This window comes from Cyclospora cayetanensis, unplaced genomic scaffold, assembly GCF_002999335.1.
Source record: "Cyclospora cayetanensis isolate NF1_C8 unplaced genomic scaffold, CcayRef3 CcayRef3_contig_193, whole genome shotgun sequence".
In the NCBI taxonomy this organism is placed as follows: Eukaryota; Apicomplexa; class Conoidasida; order Eucoccidiorida; family Eimeriidae; genus Cyclospora; species Cyclospora cayetanensis.
The window spans coordinates 49,282-74,326 of NW_020312140.1; the positions used below are offsets into that span (position 1 = coordinate 49,282).

The window sequence follows — 25,045 nt, forward strand, 5'->3', positions numbered from 1 at the left end:
CGCCTCAGCTGCTGCTGCCCGTAAAAAGACTATTGAACCGCAAATTGTGACACGTAAGTGCATTGCACAGGAACCCCAGAGCATGAGAGGACGCAACCAGGGAAGCAAGGACGCACAGATGCAGAGGGAGGGGGGCGGAGAACAAGCACTAGAGAGCAATAGATGCGCGAGCGAAGTGGAGAGGGCACACAGACAGACAGTAGTGAATGGTAAAGAAACCCTACATAGCGCACGGGCCCCTGAGCCCCACAGTTTCAGACAGAAGGGGAGTCAGGTGAAACGTCTCGAGGAAGCAGACGCATCCAGCCAATCTATCCGCCACAGAACGGGCTAAAGGCTGTGCTTCGGGCTATGCCAGACAAAGCATGTGCGGCGAAACGATACAAAGGAGGACTGCCTAATGATAGACGCCTGAATGAATACTACTCTGTCTCTGCCCTTCCCGAACCCTGCGAAATCCCAAACTGAAATACTTCAGCCAAAAAGTCTGATGGATACAGAAGGCATACCCATGCACTCGGCTGGACGCGTCGTTACGTGTGGAAACGCATACATAGATGACCTACGTAGTGATGTATGTATATGTATACTTGTACTTGTAGAGACGCATATGCATTGAATACCCCCCACTCCGACAAGTATGTGTTGCGTACAGCTCTTATGAATGTGAATGTATATGGACATATGTCCATGCATATACATTTAGATACGGTGGTCAGCATTATAATGCAGAGTATGAACCTTCGCCCGCACAGTTTTGGACGGGGCTGCTCGAGGCTGTGTGTGTGTGTGGAGTCGTGGGGTGAGGTGCATCGATGTGCAGATCAACGCCGGCCTGTATACGAGCCTACGTGGACTCGCAAACGCATGCTTGTATAATCATGGTGTTAAGGGGTTCGTGTTTCGTGGCGTGGGACGGCGAGCGGAGTTTTGGGGCCCCTGGGGGGGCCCCCATGAACAATTCTGTGTGACTCTAAACCCCAAGGTCCTTCCAAACCCCACGGCTTTGGGAGGAGGGCTACAACGTCTTTATGTTCAATATTCTTGTAGATTTGTTGCTGCTTCCGTCGCTTTCCCCTCTGAGGCTGCTGCAGGTGCTGCTGCTGTTGCAGGGTTGGATTGCTGGGGGTGGGGTAAGGGGGGGTCAAGCAGAAGCCTCCGTTCGCGGAGCGCCGAAGGCAGAAGTCTCCTAGGTACGAAGCAGAGCCGCCGCGTAGGAGGCTTCTGTTGCTGCTGCTGCCGTCACAGGTGGGAAGCGGGGCAGCACAGCTGCCAGCTCTGAGGGTCCTATTAGGGAGCCGTCGCTGCTTCTCGAAGGCAGCCTTGCGAGCCCAATGACGTACGAAGCGTACAGACAGTCCGGGGGGGGGACTGCTGGTGTGCAGGAGTGTAGTCGCCGCATTGAGCGCGGCCAGATAGTGCCAGCTGCTGCTAGGCTGGAGGGAGGAACCCCTGCTGCAACAGCAACTGTTGCCAGCATGCCTCGACGCGGCACGCAAGAGAGCCGCCATCCCTACACGTCTCGAAGGCAAAAAGGCAGCCCTACGGCTTGTGGAGGGTCGCACGTGTGTTCACTGAAGCCGCATGGTTACATTTGTGCTTGATGAGGGGAGCCTTCGCGTCCGACCCTGCAGATCGAGGCGTCAGAAGAATGCAACAGCGGGATTTTGAGCTTTGTGCACGGAGGAGGGTGTCGAGGAATGCGTTTTTACAGGAGTAGCTCTGGAGTTTCAGATGCAACAGACGCTTCAGCGGCACGGGCTGCTGCATGCATCGGCACAAGCAGCCCTGAAGCCTTCGGAACCTTCGTCCTCCGGAAATGCCTGGGCAGAACAAATGCATTCCTGAATACACACGGCTTTGGAGACACGGCGAGAATCGCAGCACAAACTCAATAATAGATTTCTAGAGCCTATGTCATGACTGGCCACTATTAAACGCCTATTTACCGGCTTGCGAGGGCAGGCCCTTAGGGGCCCCTCCCGTCCGCTGGCCGCATGCGGGAGCTTCTACGAATTAGGCGTTCAAGTTCGAGTTTCACAAGCGCTATTGTGTCTTCGTCTTTGTGCTGTCGATCTTTTTGGCCCCCTTGGAGGACAGAACAGACGCAACAGGCGCTGCCGTAGCGGCGGCAGCAGTAGAATACACAGCACCTGCGCAGAAAACTTGCGTCTTCCTACTCCACAGCAGCGCGATCCACAGCTCAAGCAGCCTCACGGCAGTCGCCGCAAAGAGAGCGGCAGCGGCGGGCTGCATCAGCATGCGCTTCTGGTCTCTGTACATGGTTGCGTGGTTGTTTCTTCGAAGGAATTCTCTTGCCTCGTTCTCGCCTTCTAGGTTCTGCCGCATACCGTCCTTCGCCTCTCTCACTCCGAAGCGCTGTAGCAGCGTCGTCGCGAGCTGGGGCATCAGCAGCATCACCACGCAACAGCCGCTACAATCCCCCTTCCTCCTCCATCTCCTTGAAGGCAGTGTCTCGCGAAAGCATCCGCAGCGATCCGTACATACTGAGGCGCGAGCTGCTGCCACCCTAAGCTTCTTGCAGCAGCGACAGCAGCCTCGGCTGTGGCTACGCAGCAACAGGTGCTTCGGCTGGCAGCAGCAGCAGCAGACGCTGTTCGCCGTAGCTGCATGCACACCTCGACGTGCCCTTCATCGCGTCTCCGCTACCTCTGCAGCTTGCGCTGCCTCAACAAGCCCGAAACGCGAGATGCTGCAGTCTCCTTCAGCAGCGACTTCCGCCCCTGCTGCAATGCTTCCCATAGAATTCGGCGGTGTCGTGCTGATTAACCTCACGGGAGAGGTGGCCTTCCAGGCAGCAAATGCTGCAGTCTCTGCTTGCCATGCTGCTTCAGTGAAGCCTTCAGATCCAGCTGTCTTCGACAGTCAGATAGAACAGCCTGCTGTCGCTGCTCCCCGCAGCAAGGGAGAGTCGGAGCGCTTGAAGCTGCAACTCCTCTGGAGAGGCAGGCGGATTGCATTGAACAGGCCTGCAGACGGTCAGTTTGCAAGCAAGCAAGCAGTGCAGGCAACACCGCTCCCAGCGGCAGCAGCAGCAGCCTTCGCCAGCATACTGCAGTTGCCTATATTCGTTGTGGAGGCAGCTCTCTCACCGTCTGCACGAGAAAATTCTCGAGCAGATGCTTCCCTGCTGCTGCTGTGCTGCCTTAACGCATCTGATGCTGCTGCTGTCGGTGGTGTGCTGCGGCTGCGGCTGCTGCTGCTGCTGCTACAGAGACTCTGGGAATGCTGCTCGCGAAGCTGGCATGCTCATGCACACTCTCTACCGCCTCACCCCGCGAAAAAAGTGCGACTGCGAAGAAGAAAAAGCACAGGACAGTTGCAGCCAAGCTCGAACTGCCAAGCGCGAGATTCTTCGCTGTCAAGTGCGCATATATCTGTATATGTATACATATACACATATCTGTATGTATGTGTATACGTATACGTATACACATATATATATATATAGCGGCGTTGCTCTCACTTTGCCGTAGCAGCTGCTTTTGTGGTACTCCTGTTGTTCTAAAGGATCGTGTCGCTTCCGGTTGGCAGGTTGTTGCAAGGTGCTGTCGCGCATGCCTACATGCTTTGTGGCATTATAGTTTTGCTAGGGGGGGCGTTGCTCCCTCTTGAGAACGTTTGTTGCTGCTGCTGTTGGTACTGCTGCTGCTGTTGGTACTGCTGCTGCCTTTGTGGTCGCTGCAGCGCTGCGGGTGAGGTAGTAGGTGACAATGCAGCTGCCTTGGAGGTTCTGAAGACTGCCCCCCTCCTCATCTACGTCGAGCCTGAGCATGCGTCTGCCGCTGCAAAGGCAGCAATCAGTGCGAAGACAGCAAATGCTGCGGAGTCAGAAAAAAATAAGTTCTCAGCGCCAGACTTGGAATGCAGCCCTTTGTGGTTTAGCGCAGTGCTGAATCCGCCTCTGGTGACGCGTGTATCGGTGCGATACAAACTTTTCGCGGAGTAAGGCCGCCTTTTTTGCGCATTCTCCTTGGGGGTTCCTCGCTTGTGGTCGAGTATTCTGTGCCGCCTCGGATCTTCTTCCCCTGTGAATCTGCGCCGTGTGCCTCTCTCGCGCTTGTGGTCTTTTTTCTCGATCTGCTCATCTGCTCTGCCCCCTTGTGCCTCGCTCTACCGCCTTCTGCATCTCCGCCGTAGCACCTTGAAGGCTGTTCTTAGTTAGCCTGGAGCAACGCCATCTTCAAGAGCAGCCCGCAGCAGCAACAAACGCAGCTTCTGCGGCAAAACTAGAGCAGCGGCTATACATACATATACATATATATATATATATATTTCTATCTACGCACTTCACAGCGAGGAGGCCTCTCGCGCTTGGCAGTATATGCGCATCTCTCTATCAGGCTTTTGCTTTTTCTGCAGCGCATGCGGGTGGCACCGATGTTGTGGCTATATATGCGCACAGCTGTCCAGTCCTGGCAGTCTTGGAAACGATCGGCGCTACTCCTGATGCCTTTGAACTTCGATGGTCGGCAGCCTCTAGTTGATGATGCAGTTGCAGTCTTGCCTCCCTTCTCTCTTCCCCCGGCGTATACTGCACTGCTCGCGCACAGTGCCAGATTTCTTCCAGAGGACACGTCATGATATCTCCCGTTTGTCGGCTATCTTTTTTCTCTCTGCTGCTTTCACTCCCCCTTTTTTGCCCTTTGTGCGTGTCTGTTTCTCGGTGGAATCTCTCTGTGTAGATCGCCCTGTGCGTCTGTGCCTGTCGCCTGCTTCGTTGGCTTTTTTGGCCTCTGCTGATCGCCCCCCTCTCCTCCCTCCCGTGGCTTTTGCAGGCTGTGCATCTTTCTGTGGCTTTTTCACTTGATGGCGTGCTGCAGGCAATACGCAGACGCAACAGAGCCTGCCGGATATGGACCAGTACGTGCTTCGGCTAGACCGCTGGCTTCCCGTCGCTGCTGTTGTTTGCGCGCTGTTTTCGTACCCCCGCCAGCGTGCGTTGCTTGCTGCAGTATGCTCTGAAGAGCTTTCGGCTTTGTGAGTGCAGGTCTTTATTCCGAGGCGTGACGACGTAGGCAGAAGTCTGCAGCTCGAAGGTGAGAAGACTTCTGAACTGAGCGCAGACGAATTTTCCCCTGACTCTCGCCGGAGGTATCAGATCGACATCAAGGTGCTGTCATCATCCTACATGCATTAGCATGCATGCATATATATATATATATGTGTATATCTATCTATATGTATGTATATATATATTCACACACACACACACATTAGCACACACACACACTAACACACACACATTAACACACACACACACTAACACACACACACATTAACACACACACACATTAGCACACACACACACACTAACACACACACACACATTAACACACACACACATTAGCACACACACACATTAGCACACACACACACTAACACCAACATTAACACCAACATTAACACTACAATTAACACTACAATTAAAACCAACATTAACACCAACATTAACACACACTAACACTAACACACACACACACATCCCAATACTTGCACGCTGAGGGATGTCTACAAAAATGCAAGTACTTGACGCTAGAACTCGGCAGCAGGAGGTAGAAATATCGCATTTTTCTGTCTCGTGAGGCTCCCTCTTCCGTATGGTGTTCTTTCCCTGCTAGGCACGCCTATCAGCTGTTTTTTGGGTTGTGGCTGCAGCACTCGTGCCGTCTCTCCCGCAGTTCGGTCAGAAGGCTTCTTTGGGGAAGGTTCTGGCGATGCCTGAGGGCGATTGGCATCGCGAACGCATGCAAGCCTTCCGGCAGCAACAGCAGCAAGAGGATGAACGGCGCAATTCACAGGAGAAGGCAGCGTTTCGAGTCGTGTCATTCAATTTGCTGGCAGAGGGTTATGCACAGACACCGCAGGCGGAGAGCTCTATGTACTGCAGTTGCCCTGCACCCCTCAGACGATTTGTGCATCGGTGTGTGGAGCTTTTTTGTTGCCGTCGCCTTTTAGACTGTGCTGCTGCTGCGAGTATCCTCTTGAAGGCTGTCGCCTTCGATGGCGCTGCATTTGGCGAGCTTTGCTCTGTCGTCTCATGAATGTCAGGAGTAGGTTGGTTGAGTGTTTGTAAGGAAAAGGTCGCAAAGGCGTTTCCCGCGAGCTGTAGAGAGAGGATCTGCGGCTTTCTACGTTCGTGTCTTCAGAGCTCCCCTCTTAGGTCGGGAGCTCTTGCAGCTGGATGCCGACATCTACTGTCTGCAAGAATGGTGCGTTGGCAACACTGTCTCTTCGCCGTCTGCTTCGCGTGCTTTTGTGTGCTATTGCGATGGAATTGCTTCCTTACTCATCTGCCTGCGTAGGTCTCTCTCTGTGCTTAGCCATGGTTGGTCGCTTTGGTTCATGTCTTGCTCTTTCTCCTATCTCTTTTTATATCTCTCTATCTACTATATCTGTCTCGGTATCTATATATATATATGTATATCTACATATTCCATCGCTGTATCTCTATCTCTGTTTATATCAGTCTCTATCTTTTCTGTTTCACTCTATCTTCTGTATGTCTCTCACACATGACGCAGTGATCTCTGTCCTCGGGCAGTTTGTCTCGCGCCTTGTTCTTGTGTGTCTGCCCTCTTGACTTCCTCGCTGGTGCTGCTGTTTGTTCGTGGATTTGCATGCGCACAGTTCAGTAGACTGCTTCACAGACTTGCTCTGCCCCCTGTTGCAACACTTCGGCTACTCGGGAATTCTCTCACTGAAGGACAAAACTCGCAGAGTTCAGGAGGGCTGTGCTCTCTTCTACAGAAAGAGCCGCTTCAGTCTCTTACAGACACAGGCTCTCTCCATCTCTCAACAACTCGCTGTGAGACCCCTCCCAAACTTCCCTCTCGCGTCGTATCGCTCTGCTCGACTGCTTGCGGGGAAGTGCGGATGCAGGGTGCTTGCATTCAAAGTGCACGGTGCAGATGGACGGTTTAGCATCAACGGTTTGGATCTTTGTATGCTGCAGAAACACGCAATGTTTAAAGAGTTGCGGGCTTCGCTCAGCAGTAAATGGCCAGACCTCTTGGTGAGCTACGTTTTTGGTTTGCATCTCTACGTGTGTGTCTGTGTGTTTATGTATATATATATATATATGTATACATATCTGTTCCCCTCTGTTAATGCGTGTGCCTGCATGTTGCTCATGCATCGGTCGTCAGATTTTGCAATGGTTTTAGATTAATGTCCTTTCAAACTTTGCGCTGTAAACGGCATTTGCGGCATGAGGCTATGGGGTGTGGGTGTGCACAATAAAATCCGCGGAGTGCCCGTCTCCGTCGTGCTTTCGAGGCAGCGGACAAGACACATGACGGGGAGAGCGAGAGGGGCCTCAAGCGAGCGAAAGGGCGGAGATTTCCTGTACTTTGGCGAAGTATTTTTTTGCGTTTCGTTTTGTAGGAACGGCTCATGCCCCAACTGGGCACTGTGCTGCAGTTGACAGCTCTGCGAGACATTAAGAACGAAACTGTTCCTCCCCTTCTGATCGCCAACACCCATCTCTTCTTCCACCCCCGAGCAAGCGTGAGGCAGCGCACTCCCTGCTGGTGCTGCCTCAGGTAATCGTGTTCTATTGGCTACTGCTGCAGCGAGCGTAGCTGCCTTTGCGGCTCTTGCTTTTTAGCACTTGTACGGCTCTTCTGATGTGGCGCTGTAGTCGCCTTCCTGTCCCCTGAGCTTTGGGGCATTGTGGCAACAGCGGCAGCAAGAGCACCAGCTTTGTTTGCATCTGCATAGGTATATGTGTGCCTGTGGAGGGGTTTTTGAGCTGTATGTACGCAGCACGTGCGCATTCTCCAAGTATACGCAGTGTGTAGGCTGCTCTCGGAGTTGATCACCGCACCACCCCTCCAATCGGCTTCTTTGGTCCTCTGCGGAGATTTTAATTGCGACGCGGACAGCGGAGGGCATCGGCTGCTCACAAACACCAAGATTTCGCATGCAGACAAAGACTGGGAGCATGGCAAGTCACACTCTACACCATGCCCTGCAGCAGCAGTAGTCGTCGCTGAACCGCAAACCGTCGGCGTTTGTGGAAGGAAGATCGGCGCACCAACTCAGAGGCTATCAGAAGGAAGTCTCTGTTGCTTGACCCCCAAGCACACCTGTACCCAGACTCCTCCAGCTGTTGCTGCTGAAAACTGTGTCAAAAAGAGTACGCATAGCCGCAACAACGCCCTGCAGTGTTTTGCGCTCAGCGCCGACGTACAGCTGGGATGAACAGAACTGTGATGAGGAAGTGCTTGACTCCGAAACGGCTGCAGCAGCAAACTCGGAGGCCACTGCAACGGCAGACGCGACAGCAGCAGTTGAAGGACTGTCGTTGGAACTGCCTCCGTCTGTACACCTAAAGGACTGCTATGCCGCAACGCCTCTCCCCTTTACCAATTTTGTCTGTGGATTCCAAGCGGCACTTGATCACGTTTTCGTCTCCAAGGAGCTTCACGTAACGCCAGAGCCTACACGCCAAAAAAGCATGGGACTTAAAGCTCCGGTTCTACGAAATTTTGAACAACTCAGTGCTACGCTAGACGCAACATACCGCACACAAGAGCTCTGAGCGCCCTCTTTATCTGGCGTTGGCTCTACTGAATTCAATGCTCAACAGACGCGCTGGGGTTCTTGTAATGATGCTTCACGATCTTCAGGTGTGCGCTTTGGGTGCAGGTCGTAGGGACTCTCCCTGGAGTGTCGTTTGAGTCTGTGGATGCGCATGGAGGCCTCCTATGCGAATTTTACCCTTCAGATCACCTCTCCATTGCAGCGGATCTCCAGTATAAACAGTAAACGCACTAATGGTGGGTGTTTGGCTCAAGTTGGCATTTTGTGTGTGCCCATATCTCATTGAGGCCTCTTGGGAAGGGCTTTCTTTTGCGCTCCATCCCAGCTCTCGCTCAATTCCATTTGCCTCACTAAGCAAAGAACACAGACAACGGCCTTGTACAGTCTTTACCCAGGCATGAAGATCCCGCGCGCGCTGATGCAGGGAGCCCTGCAAGCCATTCCACTTTAACTGGCTGTCTCGCCAACAGCCTGAGCACCCACAGACTCTTAATTCGGACTCCTAGCGAATTGGCTAACCTGCGAAATCAATTTTGTCTCCACCCCTCATTGCACGCTGCGTAGCCTATCGCTATTATTTAGAGACAGAAGCACTGATACCAGCCCAAATGGCCGGGCTCTTTCGAGCGCTGCTTCCTGCCACCCAGCTGATCAAGCCGAGAAAACGTAGTTCAAGCTTTAAGGTTTCCAATACTCGAAACTCTTGCACCCCACCGGTCGAGACCACCACTGCTCGAGAACTTGCGCGCAAAAGTGGTAACGGCTTCGTGCTGCATACTTTTCTCCTGGCTCCGAACAGGCGCGTCCTTTGAAAACTTTTCCTCGAGTCTCTCGATTGTTGCACTCCAGTCCTTGGAAAGCTTAGAGGCCGCCTGCTGTTTTGGCAGATTGGCTCCGAACCATCAGTGTACGACCCGCTGAAGTGTCTCCGGGTGGCTCAGGGCCTTTGGTCTAAGCGACAGTGGTTGAGAGGGAGGTTTTGCTCTCGTCTTATTTGCACTGAAGCCGCACAGGCACGAGCAGCTCGTCGCCAAAGGCCTTTAGGCAGCAGGGTCTAAGCGACGGTGGTTGAGAGGGAGGTTTTGCTCTCGTCTTATTTGCTCTGAAGCCGCACAGGCACGAGCAGCTCGTCGCCAAAGGCCTTTAGGCAGCAGTCTGAAAAAAGCATCACAGATTAGGCAGCCACCTATTCCAGTCCAACATGACAGCCCAGGATGGACCTCAGAGCTACAAAGTGGCTCCCTTTGGACTGACCACGTTTAAGGCAGTTGCTCATACGGCCTCGTGATCATGTAGTTCCGCGGGCAACCCATTGATCCCCACATTAAAATTGATCTGCAGTTCGCCTTGTTACAGGGCCATATGTGCCGCTAGATGCTAATGGTGATAACATCTGCAGCGGATGGCCCTGGTACTCGTCTACAGGTGCACTCTTCTCTGCATCACATGGAAGCAACAACAGTTGTCAAACTCTCACTCCACGATCCAACTACGCACGGTACGCTGAACCCACGACCCTTTGATACCCATTTTAAAAAGCATTTTTATACGTTGGTCATTAGTGAGCACCCAATCGACAATGGTAAAAATTCAGCCATTGTCAAGCCCACACGAGCTGTGGACTCAAGGCTATTTCGGCCGTGCGCATCAGTTTCTGAGGCGTATTCGAGCAGTGCAGACTATGGTTAGCACAAACATTGAGCCTTCTCCCTTATTCTACTTTCAGGTAAGGGCAGGCTCCTTCGCTTCCCTTAGCTAAACAAAAATTTGCCCTACTGTTTTGACATGCCACACAACGAGCAGCGTTCCTCAGGGATCCACTCCTGTCACCACTAACCTGGCCTGCACTAGTAACTAATAGTCTTTTGGATGGACAGGCACAACGAAATATGAACCTCTCCATACCTGGTTGCACCCTACGTATTGCTGTCTTCCGAATATGCAATGTTAAAAGAGGCGGTGTAGAGCGAAGCCACTTAATGTCAGTGTGGCAAATCGAAAAGCACACGCAGGGCGTACGATGTTACGTATCATAGCAACACGCTGAAGAATCTCGATTACGTATGGTTCTCTGCTCAACTTCAAGCTGGCCTTTTCTTTTGATGACCGGCACAACGGGAAACTACGTCAAGAAGAGTGGTTCTACCCTGAGGCCCCCTGCTGTAGCAGACCGATTTGAGCTTAAATCTTTTCGTTGAGACTAGCTGTTGCTAAACAAAAATAACGTTAGGATTGGCTGCTTGGCTAGGCTCTTCGCATACGCAATTAGTTTCAGAATAGAATTAGCCATGCTGTGTAAGACTTAACGATCTAAGCCAATGCACTTAGTCGTGTTGCATGGCTTGGGTGGAATGCTTGAAGCGCTCAAAGATTCAGGCAATGCGCAGTCTCACTATCTTCTTTTCTGTCGTGCCGGAACCTTTTGGACCAAGAACCATGCGAGAGCAGAGCTGTTCGGAATGAACAAAGCATAATTTTCTACTTAATTTTGAAGAATCTGTGGCCGCAGGCTGCCTTATGTAAATCTAGAAGGACCATGGCTGTTAGCCCGCCACCGCTATTCTTCTGGGGCACGTACATATTCAAAGGACATGCTGGAATACTCCGGCTGGACTCTGTTACTAGGGAGTGCCGATGATGTCAGATACCAGGGCAAAAGGGGGTTTGTGAGAAGGCCTTGCAGGCAAATGCTCACTGGGCTCCTACGCTTTGTAAAGTTCAAGTACTTCGTCGAACTGAGGTGCTGGAAACCCACTTTATTGATAGGCTCGAGGTGACAAGCCACCTCCTATGGAAAATGCAGAGAACGCGTTCTTGCACGATAGCAAAAACGCATTTCTTGTTATTCATTCATTGCAAAGTGCACAATTTAAGCTTTTGCGCATTCTTCTACACTAGTCATGATTAACCACGATTTAGTAACGAACTAGCCAGTTAATTTGCCTGTTCGCATATATTGTCTAATGTAGGGCGCTGGTAAATCGAAATTCAATGAAGCAGTGCTGTGTGCGTGTACCCTAGTTGCCATGTGTAACTAGCTGTGAATGCTTGGAGTGCTTGGAGGGTGCAGCAAAGCGCAGCCTAGCAGTCTTTCTCCTATCAAGTCAAAACCCCTAAGGGGATCGGTTAGCAAAAAAAGAGCCCTTTTGAAAACTGCCCAGCAACTACAAAGAAAATTTGTATCGATTCTAGCATTGGCAGCTTCCCCACACAGGCCTTATGTCAGGCATTACGGTTGGCAGCAACACGGTACTGTGCAGATGTTCCCCGCTCATCCACTGGACGTGCATGTAATGTAATTCCATGCTTCCCTGCAAGTTTTCTGGTTTGTTTCAAGTTGGCGGGTAGTTTGGTCATTCGCATGCGTTTGTAACACTCTGAAAGAAACAACCTCTGGCGATGAGTCTTGACGGGAGCTCCACTTTTGCTGGGGCGGCACAAGCCGGCCTGCAAGTTAATATGAACTCAGTTTCTCTACAGCTGGTAGAAGCGTATGATTTTGTAGCCGATAACTGTCTAGATAAAACAGTGCGTCTATGCAGAGCAGACAAATTGCATGACGGCCGGAAGGATGGGCAAGTTCACGAAGATTTTATCAATGGACGAAGAAGTATACTTCGCGTTTTAGGCCACAGGTGAAGACAAATTAGTGCTCATTGCTGGAAAAGGAAGCTATCTGGTGGTGGATGCTTATGTGCAAAAGAGGTCCTCTCCAGGAAGTCCTCTGCCTTCAGGCATTGCTACAGTTCAGCCTTCACAGAAGCCGTGACTACTCGGTTTTTGCCGAGGTCAGCTAAACAGCAAGGTTTTTAGAAATTGGAAAGGCCTAAGCAAAAGACCGTTCAATGGATGGGTATCATGATAACTATGATCCTTTGATACAGAACAGGCACGATGTAGAGGAAGGCTGCTATCTCAATAAATCTATCCTGAGTCTACCAGAAGTGGCACGACAGGTGGTCGTAGGCTTGGTAACAACGCAGCAATTTATCAGCTATCCAGTGAGGCGTTCGCACATGCTGGATTACCTCATGCCTCGGAAGCAAATTTAAGCGCAAATCCTGCGCTTTGGGCTGAAGAAGTAAAGCAAACCGGGAATTTGACTTACGAATGTCGGGGAAGTGTAGGCTGTCCTTCACCTACAGTTTAATGTGCGCGGAGAAAAAAAAAGCCAAAGGAGAACGACACCGCGATTCTGAGTAACCCCAATCACCCCCCGACAACGCATCTGCTTCTATTGGGAAGTTGGGTCTTCGTCACGGTTTACGCAATAGTCTCATGCGGGTACGAGCTTTTGTGCAATCGCTGCGAACCATGCTGAAACGAAAGGGCAGATATATCGCATCCATCGCAGTCTTCCGCGGCATTTATGAAGCCATTTTGACAAGCATCCAGCTATTTGACTGTCGCTGCTCCGTTGCACTGAGCGAAGATATCTAGAACGGTACGCTAGTCTCCCCAATGCTCTCCCGCATGCCTGATCTACACTGAGGAACCTCTTTCCGATTAAGGCCTGGACCTAGTAGATTGGGGTCAGCAGTCATCCTGAGCAACGTACGGACTGACAGAACAGCTGGTTAGTGCACGCGAGTGCTCGCGCAAAGGTTAAATGAGCTAAGCGCGGAATCATGGTGAGCTCCGACTGGCTGTGTCTTTCGAGCCTATAGATTTAATCCTGGTGGACGAGCAGGCCTTGTGAGGCCCATTCGCTTACCAGACAACAACGTTTGCGATTGGGTGGCTAGGGCGGTTTGCTGTAGTCACAGTTTTCTGCTTTTTATTACTGTATTGATATTCCTAAAAAGTTGGAGGTGCCAGATGAATGTAGTGTCCATACTTTTTGATTTACTGTCGGGTTTTGCCGCACAAACCAGCGAGCCGTGTGGCAGCGGAGGACACACAGAGAGCAGGAACGGTCGAATTCGAGGATTTGGGGGTGTTAGAAGGCACGTACTACAAAGACTTCAACTAAAACGTGGTAGAAAACACCAATATTGATAGCTGGCGATGGATTTTGTGCCGACTGTGCTGCTGGCGGGAGCTTTTGCGGCTCTGCTTTGCTTGCAAATTGGGTCACTATGACCGAAATTTCTCGCGTCCCTCTGAAATTTCCTTTTCCAGCTCACGCTTTCTCTGATAACTAACTTTTTCAATTGATATTGCACTACTGCTCTGGTATATTGTTGTAATGGTCTCTACGCTCAGATCTATACCAATTTATATTTTCTCTACATTCTTCCGTGGGCCGGTTTCGGTTTTTTGGAGATGTCTATGCTGTTTGCACCAAATATATTTTGCGTTCAGGCATTGCTCTAAGAGGCACGGAGGCACTACTGAAGTAAAGCGCATCTTGATGCACTGTACAACTTTTGTTTGTTTACTGTTTCTCAACAGAGAAGCCTCACCTTTTAGCTCTTCGATGGCAGCGAAGCATCGCACTACCGCGGTGGTGTTGGTTTGGTCCCTGGTTCATTGCTCACTAATGTGTGCGTGTGTCCTTTTCACGCTAAATTTCACTTTCACGGTTGACGCACATATTTGCTTGCTTTATTCGCACTGCATTTGCACTGTGGCCGGCCTGGTGATTGGCGGTAGGGTTGAATCCTTGTCATGACAGGCATACAGTTGGTCTCAAGGGACAGCCGCTTTCGACGAGGGCGAGTTCCTCAAGTTAAGACGCATGGGAGTTGGAAGCCATGTGCAGCTAGCTGTGACTGCTCGGAGTGTTTAGAGGGTACAACTCCACACATCCTAGCTGTCCCTCTCCTATCAAGGCGGAATCCTGAGAGGCGCGGGCAGCGAATGGGGGGAGTTCCTTCGAGGAATACCTAATATCGTTGTATTGAAGCTCAATCGAGCCTGTAATTAAGTGTCTCCTTTGTGTGAAGTTTTGATTGAACCTTAAGCCATGTGTTTGCATGTAGATATCTCAAATAAAGGAAGCAGGTTATTGAAACTGACGACAATACACATAATTCCGTTTCCCGGGTGCCCCTTGTCTGTTTGCCAGGTAGCCTATGTCCATTCTCGCTGTCCACACTCTTTAGCGTTTTGCAGGCTCTCGAAGCTCAGGATCACGTGACCCGAATTCCCACACCAATGGCAAATGCGTTGTCGGGGGGTGTCTAGGGCTACTCAGGAGTGCGGTTTGGTTCCCCGTCGGCTTTCTTTTCTCCTGCATGTTGGACTATACGCTAGGACAGTCGACACTTTTACGACATTCGTAGGTCCATTTCCCGATTTGCTTTTTTCTTCAGGTAAGAGCGCAGGATTTGCGCTTATTTGCTTTTGAGGCTTGAGGTAAACCAGCATATGTAAACGCATCACTGGTCAATAGATAAAGTGGTAAATTGTTGACCACCTGTCGTGCCACTTCGGGTAGACTCAAGATAGTTATTGAGATAGCAGCCTTCTACTACATCGTGGCTTTTGTGTATCAAAGGCTTATACTAATCGAGATACCGATCCATTGGAAGATTTTTTCTGCTAAGGCTTTCTCAAATATTAAAGTGCCATAAAGTGGATAACCAGGTATTGTGTGAAGTCGTGAACTCCACGGTAGATTCAATACAAATCTGAAATAAAGTTGCAGAGTGCTGACTCCAAAAGCTGCTGCCTTTCCCTGACCATTCCCCGTAGGGTTTTTGATTTGAGGAATAGCTATAATGCGTGTTCTTAAACCGTTGAGGCATTCCAAGCATTCAGAGTTAGTTACGTGTAGCAGGCATGGCAGCTAGCGCTATGTGTACAGTATTCTGCAGTAATCAAGCTATCCAACAAGTATATAGTTATTCGACTATGTGCCAGTTCTTCGCTCACTATCTCTAGTGTAGTAGAGAGTTTCCATGTCTAGCGTTGCCTGTTGCATTCGTCGTCCCCTTGAGCCATTACAAGCACGAAATTGGCATGTCCTTTCTCAGCATCTTTTCGCGATGCTGGTATACGGTGTGGTTTAGGTGCCCCACGTCCGAAAAATCCTAGGGAGTGAAACCTTTGCGTGTGTTGTGCGGAGACCCGTGTCCACCCCCTCATGGACAGCTGTGTTGTGTCGAATACACGCTGCAGCGCTTGAGAACCTCGGCGCCTTTTTGTTTAGCCCTCTTCTCAGCACCGTCCCTGCTCAAGGGCGACATGGCGGGTGTGCTTTACGTGCAATCAATCCACCATATCCTTTATACCACAACCGGATGTGAGAGGCACGGGAACTGCGTCCGTAAGTGGGAGCATGGAGACTTTCTGGGTATATTGGCTAAATGGAAGCGTTATGCTTTGGCCATGGATGCCTCCTTAGCGAAAAAGAAAGCAGACAAGCGTTGGTGTACATACACCTCAGAGGCTTGCTGTTCCGTGTAACCGGCGACGACCCCCAGCATGCGGCCGCCCCCAAGTTGAAGTTCCTTTTCATTGCAGCCCGATAAATTTCCCTCTATTTGTACGTATTTCCTCTGGAATAAGCGCCTCAGGAGCCTCGATCCCTGGGGTTTGTCTGCTTTTCCCTCTCTAAGCCAGCAGGAGGGCCACTGCCGCCGTTCTACGGGGCTATACAAGGAAGGAAGATTTCTTTCTCCCTTTTGCACACAGCGTAAGCTTGTTTTTTCGACAGAATTGCTAAAGGATTCTGCTGACACTTGTGGCTTTGCCCCTACAGCTGTTACTGCTGCTGACGAACTGATCCGTTCCACGGCAAAACGCGGGAGCAGGCAGGGGCTGCTGGTGTTGCTATCTGAGCGTAGGACTCTTCCCCTTAGGCTTGCACTCTGACACTTGTGTCTCTTTGCTGCCGTCACACAGAGGAGCGGTTTTGAGGTGTAGGTCCACTTCGTTCGCCTCCTAATTGTGCGCGCCTCGTCAACCCCCATCACCACAGTCCGTGGGCACAGGCAGGCGTGTGTCTTGGAGCGTGACAACGATGGCTATGGTGTCAACGGGCATTCCTTCGGGGTTCCCCGAAGGGTCTAAGCACGTTCAAAAGCGGGGAAAAGGAGGTGTCTACCCACCCCACCACTGGCTTTCGGCCCCCTCCTCAGCGCAAGGCGTTCTCGCACTGTTACAGGAGAATGACACGGATATTCAGCAGGCGGCTCTCATGGAGCTCAAGGATTTGGTGGACGTTCACTGGATGGAGCTCGCTGATGCTCTCCCCGACATGTAAGTTATTTCATGACTTCGCTCTTTCTACCCGCCTTGCGGCTCACGGCTTGCTCGCGGGTTCAGACAGTTTTCGACCTTGACGCCATTTCCCAGCTGTTCAACGGCTGCTCCCAGAGTATGGCCCCCCTGTAGGAGTTCTTCACCTGAAACACAATACCAGAGCTTATTACTTTGCTTATTGTGCAGTCCAGTTCCCCTTGGTTCCCGTGAGCGTGTGTCTCTAAAATTCTGCTCGTGGCCGTATTTTGTTGCATCCCTCCTCACCAGTTACTCCCTCCTTCGTTTGCTCTGCATTTCGGGGAGTCGAACGTTTGGCGTCTGCCTCAGTTCATTGTTGCAGGGGTCCCCCTATGCACATTTCCCCTCTTTCCAATGCCTTGCTACTCCCCCAATAGGCTGTGCTCTCTTGCGCTTGCGTGCGCGAGATCCGCCTCCAATTTTTCTACGCCTTCGTGTGCCGCAGCGAGGCTTTGGCAGAGGAGGAAGCCTTTCCGAGCCGTCAGCTAGCCGCTCATTTGGCTAGCCGCATTTACTTCCATCTAGAGGCCTCGGCGGATTCTCTCAAGTTCGCGCTGGAATCTGGCGACTGGCTGCAGCTCAACGACAACTCTCTCTATTCACAGACCATCTTGGGTAAGGAACGGTAGGGGGGAGACACTGGAACCGAAGGGGTAAGGGTGAGGAGCATTGGATGCGGAGTCTGGGGGAGTCGGTGTTGGTAGTGAGGCTGAAGGGGGTCAAGAGCTTGAAGAACGCTTTGTCTCGCCTTTCGTGGAATCTATGTGTGTGTGCAGCTGAGTGCATTGACGAGTATATACGGTACAGAACGGAAGCCTACGATAATGAACTTTCGGCGCAAAAGCCAGCAGAAGGGGGGGGGGGGGGTGCCAATGAGTCCTCCTGCCCTGCGAGCACCCTTGCTCCTGCCGCATCTTCGTCAACGAGAACGAGTGGGGTGTTGCTGCTGTTTCTGCTGCTGCTGCTTTTCTCTGAAAATGCCCTTATTGTTGCTGCTGCTTCTCTCTGAAAATGCCCTTATTGTTGCTGCTGTTTCTGCTGCTGCTGCTTATCCTGCTGTTGTGATGTGGCTCCCCCGCTGTGTCTTGTCTGTTGCAGTGCATTGTGTGCGCCTGCTTCTGACATTGCTTGCCTCCTCTTCCCTCCGCTAGCGAAGACCTCGATGTTAGGTGACTTGTTTCTGAGGTGTTGCACAGGCTCTGCGCTCGACTCGTTCCACGCAGCAGTTGAGCGAGTAGTGCTGCAGCAGCTGCGAGCTGCAGCAGGAGGCTCTGGAGCACCTAATGCTTTGGGCATCGCTCTGGATTCCCGCCGCTTAGCTGAGGTAGAGTTGCTACTCTCCTCGGCTCCAGACAAGCTCCCCATGCTAAATGTAAGCCGCAGGTTCGGAGCCGTTATGACGCGTTGCTTCGAGGGTTTTTTTGACGAAAAAAGCGGTGCTATGGTTTACTTTGGGGGGGGGGGGAGGGGAATAGGTTAAGGAAGGTTCCTGGTGTGGAAGAGGACAGACACGCCATGCACGCGCGCATTCCTCTCCGTCTTCCTCCCCCTTTACTGCCTCGTTTTTTGAGCCAAGTCAAGGCTCTACTACCATGCGCGAAGCGCCAGTTTCACGCTATTCTGCGCTTGTTATGTATGTGTGCATATACGTACATGTGTGCATGTACATACATTTGTGTGCAGTACCTCGCAATGAATTTGCATGCATTGGTGCCGTCTAAAGCCTTTCGCACGGAGGTCTTGGGCTTGCTGATCCGGCTGTATAGGGAGGCTCTGGACGGTTTGTCTGCCACGCAACAGCCTGAGGTGTACAGGCAGCTCTGCCGCTGTCTCATCGTGCAAGGCGACGTGCCTGCAGTTGCTGCCCTTCTAAACAGCTTCTTGACGGCGCCTTCCTCCCCAGCCTTAGAACGCCCACAACTCGTTGCTTATCAGATTGCATTCGATCTCATGGATCTCGGTGCGCTTTATGCGTTTTGTAAAGCCTTAAGCTTGAAGAGTGGGCGATTCGGACGGAACCTTCGGGTGCTGGAAGTCTCTGGTGCTCAGTGTTTTTTTCTCGACTTCTTCGAATTTCGGCTTGTGCATGCAGAGAGACCAAGCCAAATGCAAGCTCTTCTAGAACATCCTCTTTTGGCTCTTCCTGCTCCTGAGGAACCGCAGCAGAAGGAGGAACCGCAGCAGCAGCAGGAGCAGCAGCAGCAGCAGGAGGAGCAACAGCAGCAGCAAGAGCAGCAGCAGCAGCAAGAGCAGCAGCAGCAACAAGAGCAGCAGCAGCCTGCAGAGCAAGGTGAAGGCGCAGCAGTGGCATCTGCTGCACCTGCAGCAGCCGCAGAGGCGGCAGAGACTTCTACAGCCGCTGCAGCAGCAGCTCTGGCAGCTGCAGAGGCGGCAGAGACGAGAGCCGCAAACTCCAGCGATCCATACCTAAGAAAGGTGTCTGAATTCCCCTTTGGTCAAACTCCACAATGAGCGCTCATGGCCGTCTCGTTTTAAAAAGTCTGCGTCTCCTGAGGCTTTGACTGCAATGTGTTTGCCGGTCGCTCCTCCTCCATGCGGAGGACGCGAGGTTGAGGGGGATTCAGCTGCCGCAACAAAACACGCCTCTCGTTGTGGCTTAGTGTTTGGCGTGTGCAACTTTGGTGTGCATGTGCATGCAGCTTGCGGTGCTACGCAGTATCGTCTCGGGCTGCGCCTCTGTTGAGTTCCGCCTGCAATTTCTAAACAGAAAAAGCCACACAGATCTCCAGCTGCTCGACCTCTATAAGGTGCGTTTGCAGTCAGAAGCGCCCAATCGCTATACGCGGTGCCTGCCCTTCAGCAGCTCGACATGTTGGCTTCAGACTGCGTGAAACAGCCGGGCAGCAGGAACGTTCATCTCGGGTAGCTTTGTGCCGTGCTATGCCGAGCCATCCTTTTTTTCTCTGCGAGTGCCTTGACTCGACTGCATAGCGTGCGCCTCCCTTTCTCGCATGCCTGGTGGCATGTGCAATGCGATGCAATGCAGTGCCTCCTGTGTCTTTCTAGATCGTAAATTTTTCTGTAGAAACGCTTGTGGATTGCGAGACGCAGAGCTCCGTAGACGGCCGTCAGTCCTTGCTGCATCACGGCCTGCTGCTGGCGCACGCGTTGCAGCAAAGTGGAACGGCGTGCGATGCGTTTTTAAGAAAAAACTTGGACTGGATGGGCAGAGCTGTTAGTTGGACGAAGTTCTCGGCTACAGCCTCTATTGGAGCGATTCACAGGGTGAGCAGTTGAAAGGGTTTGGGGATGTTTGCGGCGCAGCTGAAAGTTGGAGAATTTTGCCAAATAGGCAGCCAACCCCTTGCTCGCGTGCATCGGCTTCGTTAGTGGATGTGCGTCTTTTGTGGGGGGAGGGGGGTTCTCTGAGATGCCTGCGCGTGTTAAGAGATAGCGCAGCACTCTGGCTTTTCGGGGGGGGGAGGGGAGTCGAGCATCGAGTTCAGGTTTTTTTTCGAAGGAATTAGCCGTCGGGTTTTTGAAGTTGGCGTAGCCGGTGACAGATGTGTGGGCCATGTCGCCGTTGCACACCTCTGTGGGAAGGGGGGTGGGTAGGGAAAGGGGAGGGGAGCGGCACGAAAGAGGCGCTGATATTGAGTGCCTCTGAGCTGCTACTAGTTTGTGTGGTGCATGTTTTGGTTTGGTCAATTGTTTCTGGTTTGCTCATTAAGCAAACACAAGCGGCTCGCTCAGAGGCGACTGCAATAGGCGTGCTGGGATTGGTTGTGGTGATACCCCCTACCGTCCTTTTTTCGTGGCGAGAGAGACTGCATTTTGCCGGAGCGTTCGTCAGCCTCCACTCTCTGTGTCGTCTACGCTGTACAGATGGGTTCGGATTGCGTGGTGGGTTTGTTTGTGTTTTTTTCAAAGGGCAACATGCGGAGCAGTTTGAGCGTGTTGGAAACGTATCTGCCTCCCGACACTCCTGGCGTGTCGTCGGCATCAGGTGCCCCCTCTACAGAAGGGGGGGCTCTTTTTGCGTTGGGCTTGATTCACAGTGGAGCACCCAGTCCCCGCATTCGAGCGCTCATCTTGTCTGCTCTGAAGCAGACCAATCAGACAGACAAGGAGCCTCTTCTGCACGGCGGATGCCTCGGCTTAGGCCTTGTGTGCTTGGGAGATGCCAACGATACAGGTAGACTGCGCACGCGCTGACGGGCACGCCGCCTGTGGCGAGGACGTGACGCAGTGCAGGCTGGAGTCTTTTTGAAGGCGAAATTCTCTGTGCCTCTCGGCAAAGGGGCGAGGACTAGGGGAGCTTGAGATCTGTCGGTTCTGCTTCTGCAGGCTGTGGCTTGAGTCTCTTGAACGCCGAGTTTCCCTCCATCTGTCTGTGTGTCTCTGGCTGTGTGTGCGTCCGTCGCATCAGAGGCGTACGAGGCGCTCCGCACGCTGCTATTCTTGGACTCGGCTGTCATTGGCGAAGCCGCAGCTCTCGGCATCGGCTTGTTGTTGATGGGGTCTGGTAATGCAGCAGTAGCGGCGGAGCTGCTGGGGTATGCAAAGGAGACGCAGCACGAGAAGATCGGAAGGGCCTGCGCTGTTGCCCTTTCGCTCATCTCCTTCCAGAAGGAGGAAGAGGTTCGCTTTCTCCTCGAAGCACCTGTCCGCGTTCGCTAGGCTTTCGGAGAGCACGTTGGGGGGGATTTGGGGAGGCGTGGAGTGTGCAATTCCTGCATATGCAACCCACATGTGCCGTTTGGGGGTGTAGGAGAAACCGTGCTTGTCTGTCTGCCTGCTTGCTTGCGCAATAGAGATAGCCCCACTGCCTCTTTTGGGAGTTCTTTGTTTGCAGGCAGATGAGCTGATTGGACAGTGTCTGGCTGAGTCTGACCCCTTGATACGCTATGGCGGAGTCTTTGCTATTGGACTCGCGTACTGTGCAACTGGCAAGGTCTGCTCGGGGTTGTTGGGGGTGTTTGTCTGGGATGCTGAATAGAGGGCGGTCTCTAGCTCCCACGCCTTCTAAATATATATTATTCAGCTTGAAACCGTCGTCAAATAGCCTCTCCTGCACACAGTGTTACTGCCTAGGTGTGTGTGTGTGTGTGTCCGTGTTTCTGTGCATTATCATATCTCGAGTCCTTTTAAGTTTAGGAAATGCGACTGAAGTTTGCTATCTCGAGATTCTCCGGCATTCCTGCCTTTGGTCGCTGGCCTGTGATGCTTCTGCAGAAAAGAGCTGTCGAACGCTTGTTGCATTTGGGGGTAGCGGATGTTAATGACGACGTAAGGAGGGCTGCAGTACTCTCGTTGGGGTTTGTCCTTTGCGCCCACAAAGAAGAGGTATGTAGGAGGCTCACTTCCCCCTAGGCCGTCTGCTGTGCAGCCTTCTCACTCTTTCTGCGGCTTTTTTGCTGGTACTGGGAGAGGCACTGACTCATCAGCGTTCCCCTGCCGAGATAAGCCGCGTGCATTCCCCGATAAGCCCTCCTTTCCTGCTTCTCGTTACGTTTGGGGTCGAGGCTGGAATCTTTTCTGTCCAGCTTCAACTGTGTGCGCTGGCTGCTCTGTTCCTCCCCCTAGGGCACCACGCACGTTTTGTCAGGCCTTGCGGCTTGTTGCATGCGAGGGCTTTGCGCTGTGAATTTTAATGCATGCAGTTGCTTCGAGTGATGCGGCTCTTGTGTGGGAGCTACAACCCCCACGTGCGATACGGCGCAGCAGTTTCTCTGGGTGTTGGGCTGGCAGGCAGCGGTCTGCGGGAGGCTGGGGAGGTTCTGAAGGCGCTGAGCAGCGATCCCACAGACTTCGTTCGACAAGGTGAGTGACACGGATGATTATTCGGGTACATAGAAAGGTCCATCGAGGAAGGGTTAGGCCGTGCACTCCCTGCACATCTCCTGTTCGTCGTGTCTGCCGAAGTAGCGTGAAGCGGCTTCTGTGTTGCGCTCTCCAGAAGGCTTCCTTTCTGTTTCCGCTGAAAGCAAAATAAATGTCTGACGCTGCTCTCTGCCGCATGCCGCATGCCTTCCCTGACCTCCTGCAGGCGCCTTCATTGGAATGGGCTTCCTCTACCAGCTGCAGCACGATGCGGCCGTCTCCCCTTTCAGAGAGTCGCTGAAGAAAGTCATTCGAGACAAGCACGAAGATCCCCTCGCACGGTTCGGGGCGCTCATCGCTGCAGGACTTGTTGATGCTGGGGTATGGCCGGCAGCCTTCACCATTTTTCTTATATATATACATATATATATATATATATATATATATATATATATACATATATATATATACATATAGCACGCCTTCAAGCCAACAAAGCATACCTGTTGCTGCAGAAAATTCAAGTGCTCCGCGTATAGGGATTCCTCCAAGTGCCCTCCACGTTCAGCACGAAACTCTATACCTCAGCCTTTTCGGACTGCAGGCGGCATCCTGAGGCCAAGCTTTCCTGCAGTCCGTTCGCATGCGCCGATGTGTGCTTGCAACGATGTGTGCTTGCTACGTGCTGGCATGTATGCATGTGAATATGTATGTATGTGAATGTGTATGTATGTATGTGAATACGTATGTATGTGAATGTGTGTGTATGTATGTGAATGTGTATTATATGTATGTGAATGTGTATGTGTGCATGTGAATATGTATGTATGCATGTGAATGTGTATGTATGTGCATGTATATATGTGTGTGTATTTATGTATAAATATATATATATAAATATATATATATATATGTGTGTGTGTGTGTGTGCTTGCTTAGGGCCGGAATGTGTGTGCAGGCTTCTTCAGCCCGCGCAAGGTGCTGCGCAGGGGTGCAGTCGCAGGACTGTGTCTCTTCGAGCAGCTTTGGTATTGGCATCCCCTGGTGTACTGTGCATGCCTTTCCTTTGAGGCCCAGGGCCTTATTGGTCTTGTGGCTCATGACGAGACGCCTCCCGTTACTCCTGCTGCTGCTGCTGCTGCTGCTGCTGCTGCTGCTGCTGAGGACAAGGAGGAAGATGCAGCAGACAAGAAGCCCCTGGACACCTCAGCTCCCGATGCAGCGGCAGAAGTCAGCGCAGAGGGATTTGCGGCAGGGAAGCAAGGCGAGGAGGAGCAGAAGGAAGACGCCGAGGGAGGCACTGCGATTGAGGTCGATGGTCAAGCCTCGACAACAAAAGAGCATCAGCAGCAGCCACAACAGCCGCTGCACGCCTGCCTGCGCATGCCGTGTGGATGGCGGATCGCATGCAGTGCCTCCAACCCTTCCCAGTTCAGCTATCCTCCGCCTCTGAACATGGCAGAAAACAAGACGGACGGCACGAAGTCAGTCAAGGCCATCCTGAGCACCAGTGCGAAGAGACAAGCAGCGGCTCGAAGGCAGAAGGAATCATCAAAGGAAGCTCAAAAAACAACCAAAGCGACTGCTGCTGCTAAAACGAAAGGTATGACCAACACCCATACATGCATACATATGCATACACCCATACACACACACACACATGCATGCACTCATACACACACACACACATGCATACAGGAAAGGCGGCGAAACTCTACTTTAAGAAGGGTTGAGCATTTTCGTGGCAGGAGGCGTAAATTTCGTTGATGCATTCGGCGTGTTGGCTGGGGGGAGGTGGGATAGGGGCAATGAGAGGGGGGATCACCTTTTGATGATTGAGGGGAGTTGATGAGGACCGCCGTACCGTAGGAAGAAGGGGGAGGAAGCCAGCAAGAGGTAGAGAGACGAAATTCACAAGACACGGATGGAAGGAGCATGACTCATGGGCTGTCGTCGCTGCCGGTGCTTTTGTGTGCAGGAACAAAAGACACAAGCACAGAGTAAGGCGCGAATGCTGTGAAGCCCTGCTGCTACGTACTCTATTAGTTAGTCGCCCCTTCACCCCTAACATTAGCCTCTTATAATTCTCCAACTCAGGCCGTCTGGTTTAGGATTTGTGGCTCTCCGTGCAGGGGTGATATGGCCGTCGATTCAAAGACATCCGAAGTTAAAAGGTGTGCTAGCCAGCCTGACCGCTGCTGCTGCAGCTCGGAACGCTCCAGAAGCCTCAGCAGCAAGAGCAGACGTCCTTCCCCCTGACCGTTTGCAGCCTTGTTCTTTGTTGCATTCTCAGAGAGGCAGTGACGTCTTCGGAGCAGAAGACGGAGAACCCCAAAGAAGCAACAGATGCAGCTGTGCGCCTTGCGTGCCCCCTTCCCCCCCCCCCCCCTCCCTCCCCGTCTTTCGGCGCGGCGGCTCCTGTGCGATGCCTCACCTCAAAAGGCTGTGACGGGATGCGCCGCTGCTCGCTTTTTTGCTGTCTGAGGCCTTTTTAACCGTACAGCGCATCTTTGCACTCGGGAAG

General features: G+C 52.2%; 2 protein-coding genes across 2 annotated transcripts; both read left to right on the plus strand.

Annotated features, from left to right (window-relative positions):
- Positions 1-2,731: 2,731 nt before the first annotated feature.
- Positions 2,732-8,793, plus strand: LOC34618473 (2',5'-phosphodiesterase 12; the record flags this gene model as incomplete). The annotated part of the gene is made up of 15 exons (XM_026337608.1): positions 2,732-2,875; positions 2,927-2,999; positions 3,236-3,350; positions 3,709-3,966; positions 4,427-4,489; positions 4,845-4,884; positions 5,012-5,060; positions 5,680-5,944; positions 6,171-6,279; positions 6,728-6,829; positions 6,977-7,036; positions 7,408-7,530; positions 7,789-7,969; positions 8,205-8,452; positions 8,674-8,793. Coding segments are annotated over 15 exons (1,950 nt in total), but the record flags the coding sequence as incomplete, so codon positions are not given.
- Positions 8,794-16,477: 7,684 nt separating this feature from the next.
- On the plus strand, positions 16,478-24,860 carry LOC34623297 (26S proteasome non-ATPase regulatory subunit 1 homolog A; the record flags this gene model as incomplete). The annotated part of the gene is made up of 19 exons (XM_026337609.1): positions 16,478-16,716; positions 17,183-17,352; positions 17,514-17,580; positions 17,836-18,109; positions 18,421-18,697; positions 18,830-19,173; positions 19,398-19,505; positions 19,810-19,983; positions 20,629-20,893; positions 21,128-21,339; positions 21,554-21,663; positions 21,939-22,044; positions 22,362-22,521; positions 22,748-22,902; positions 23,461-23,608; positions 23,732-23,870; positions 23,958-24,124; positions 24,249-24,315; positions 24,619-24,860. Coding segments are annotated over exons 1-19 (3,424 nt in total), but the record flags the coding sequence as incomplete, so codon positions are not given.
- Between the last annotated feature and the right edge of the window lie 185 nt (positions 24,861-25,045).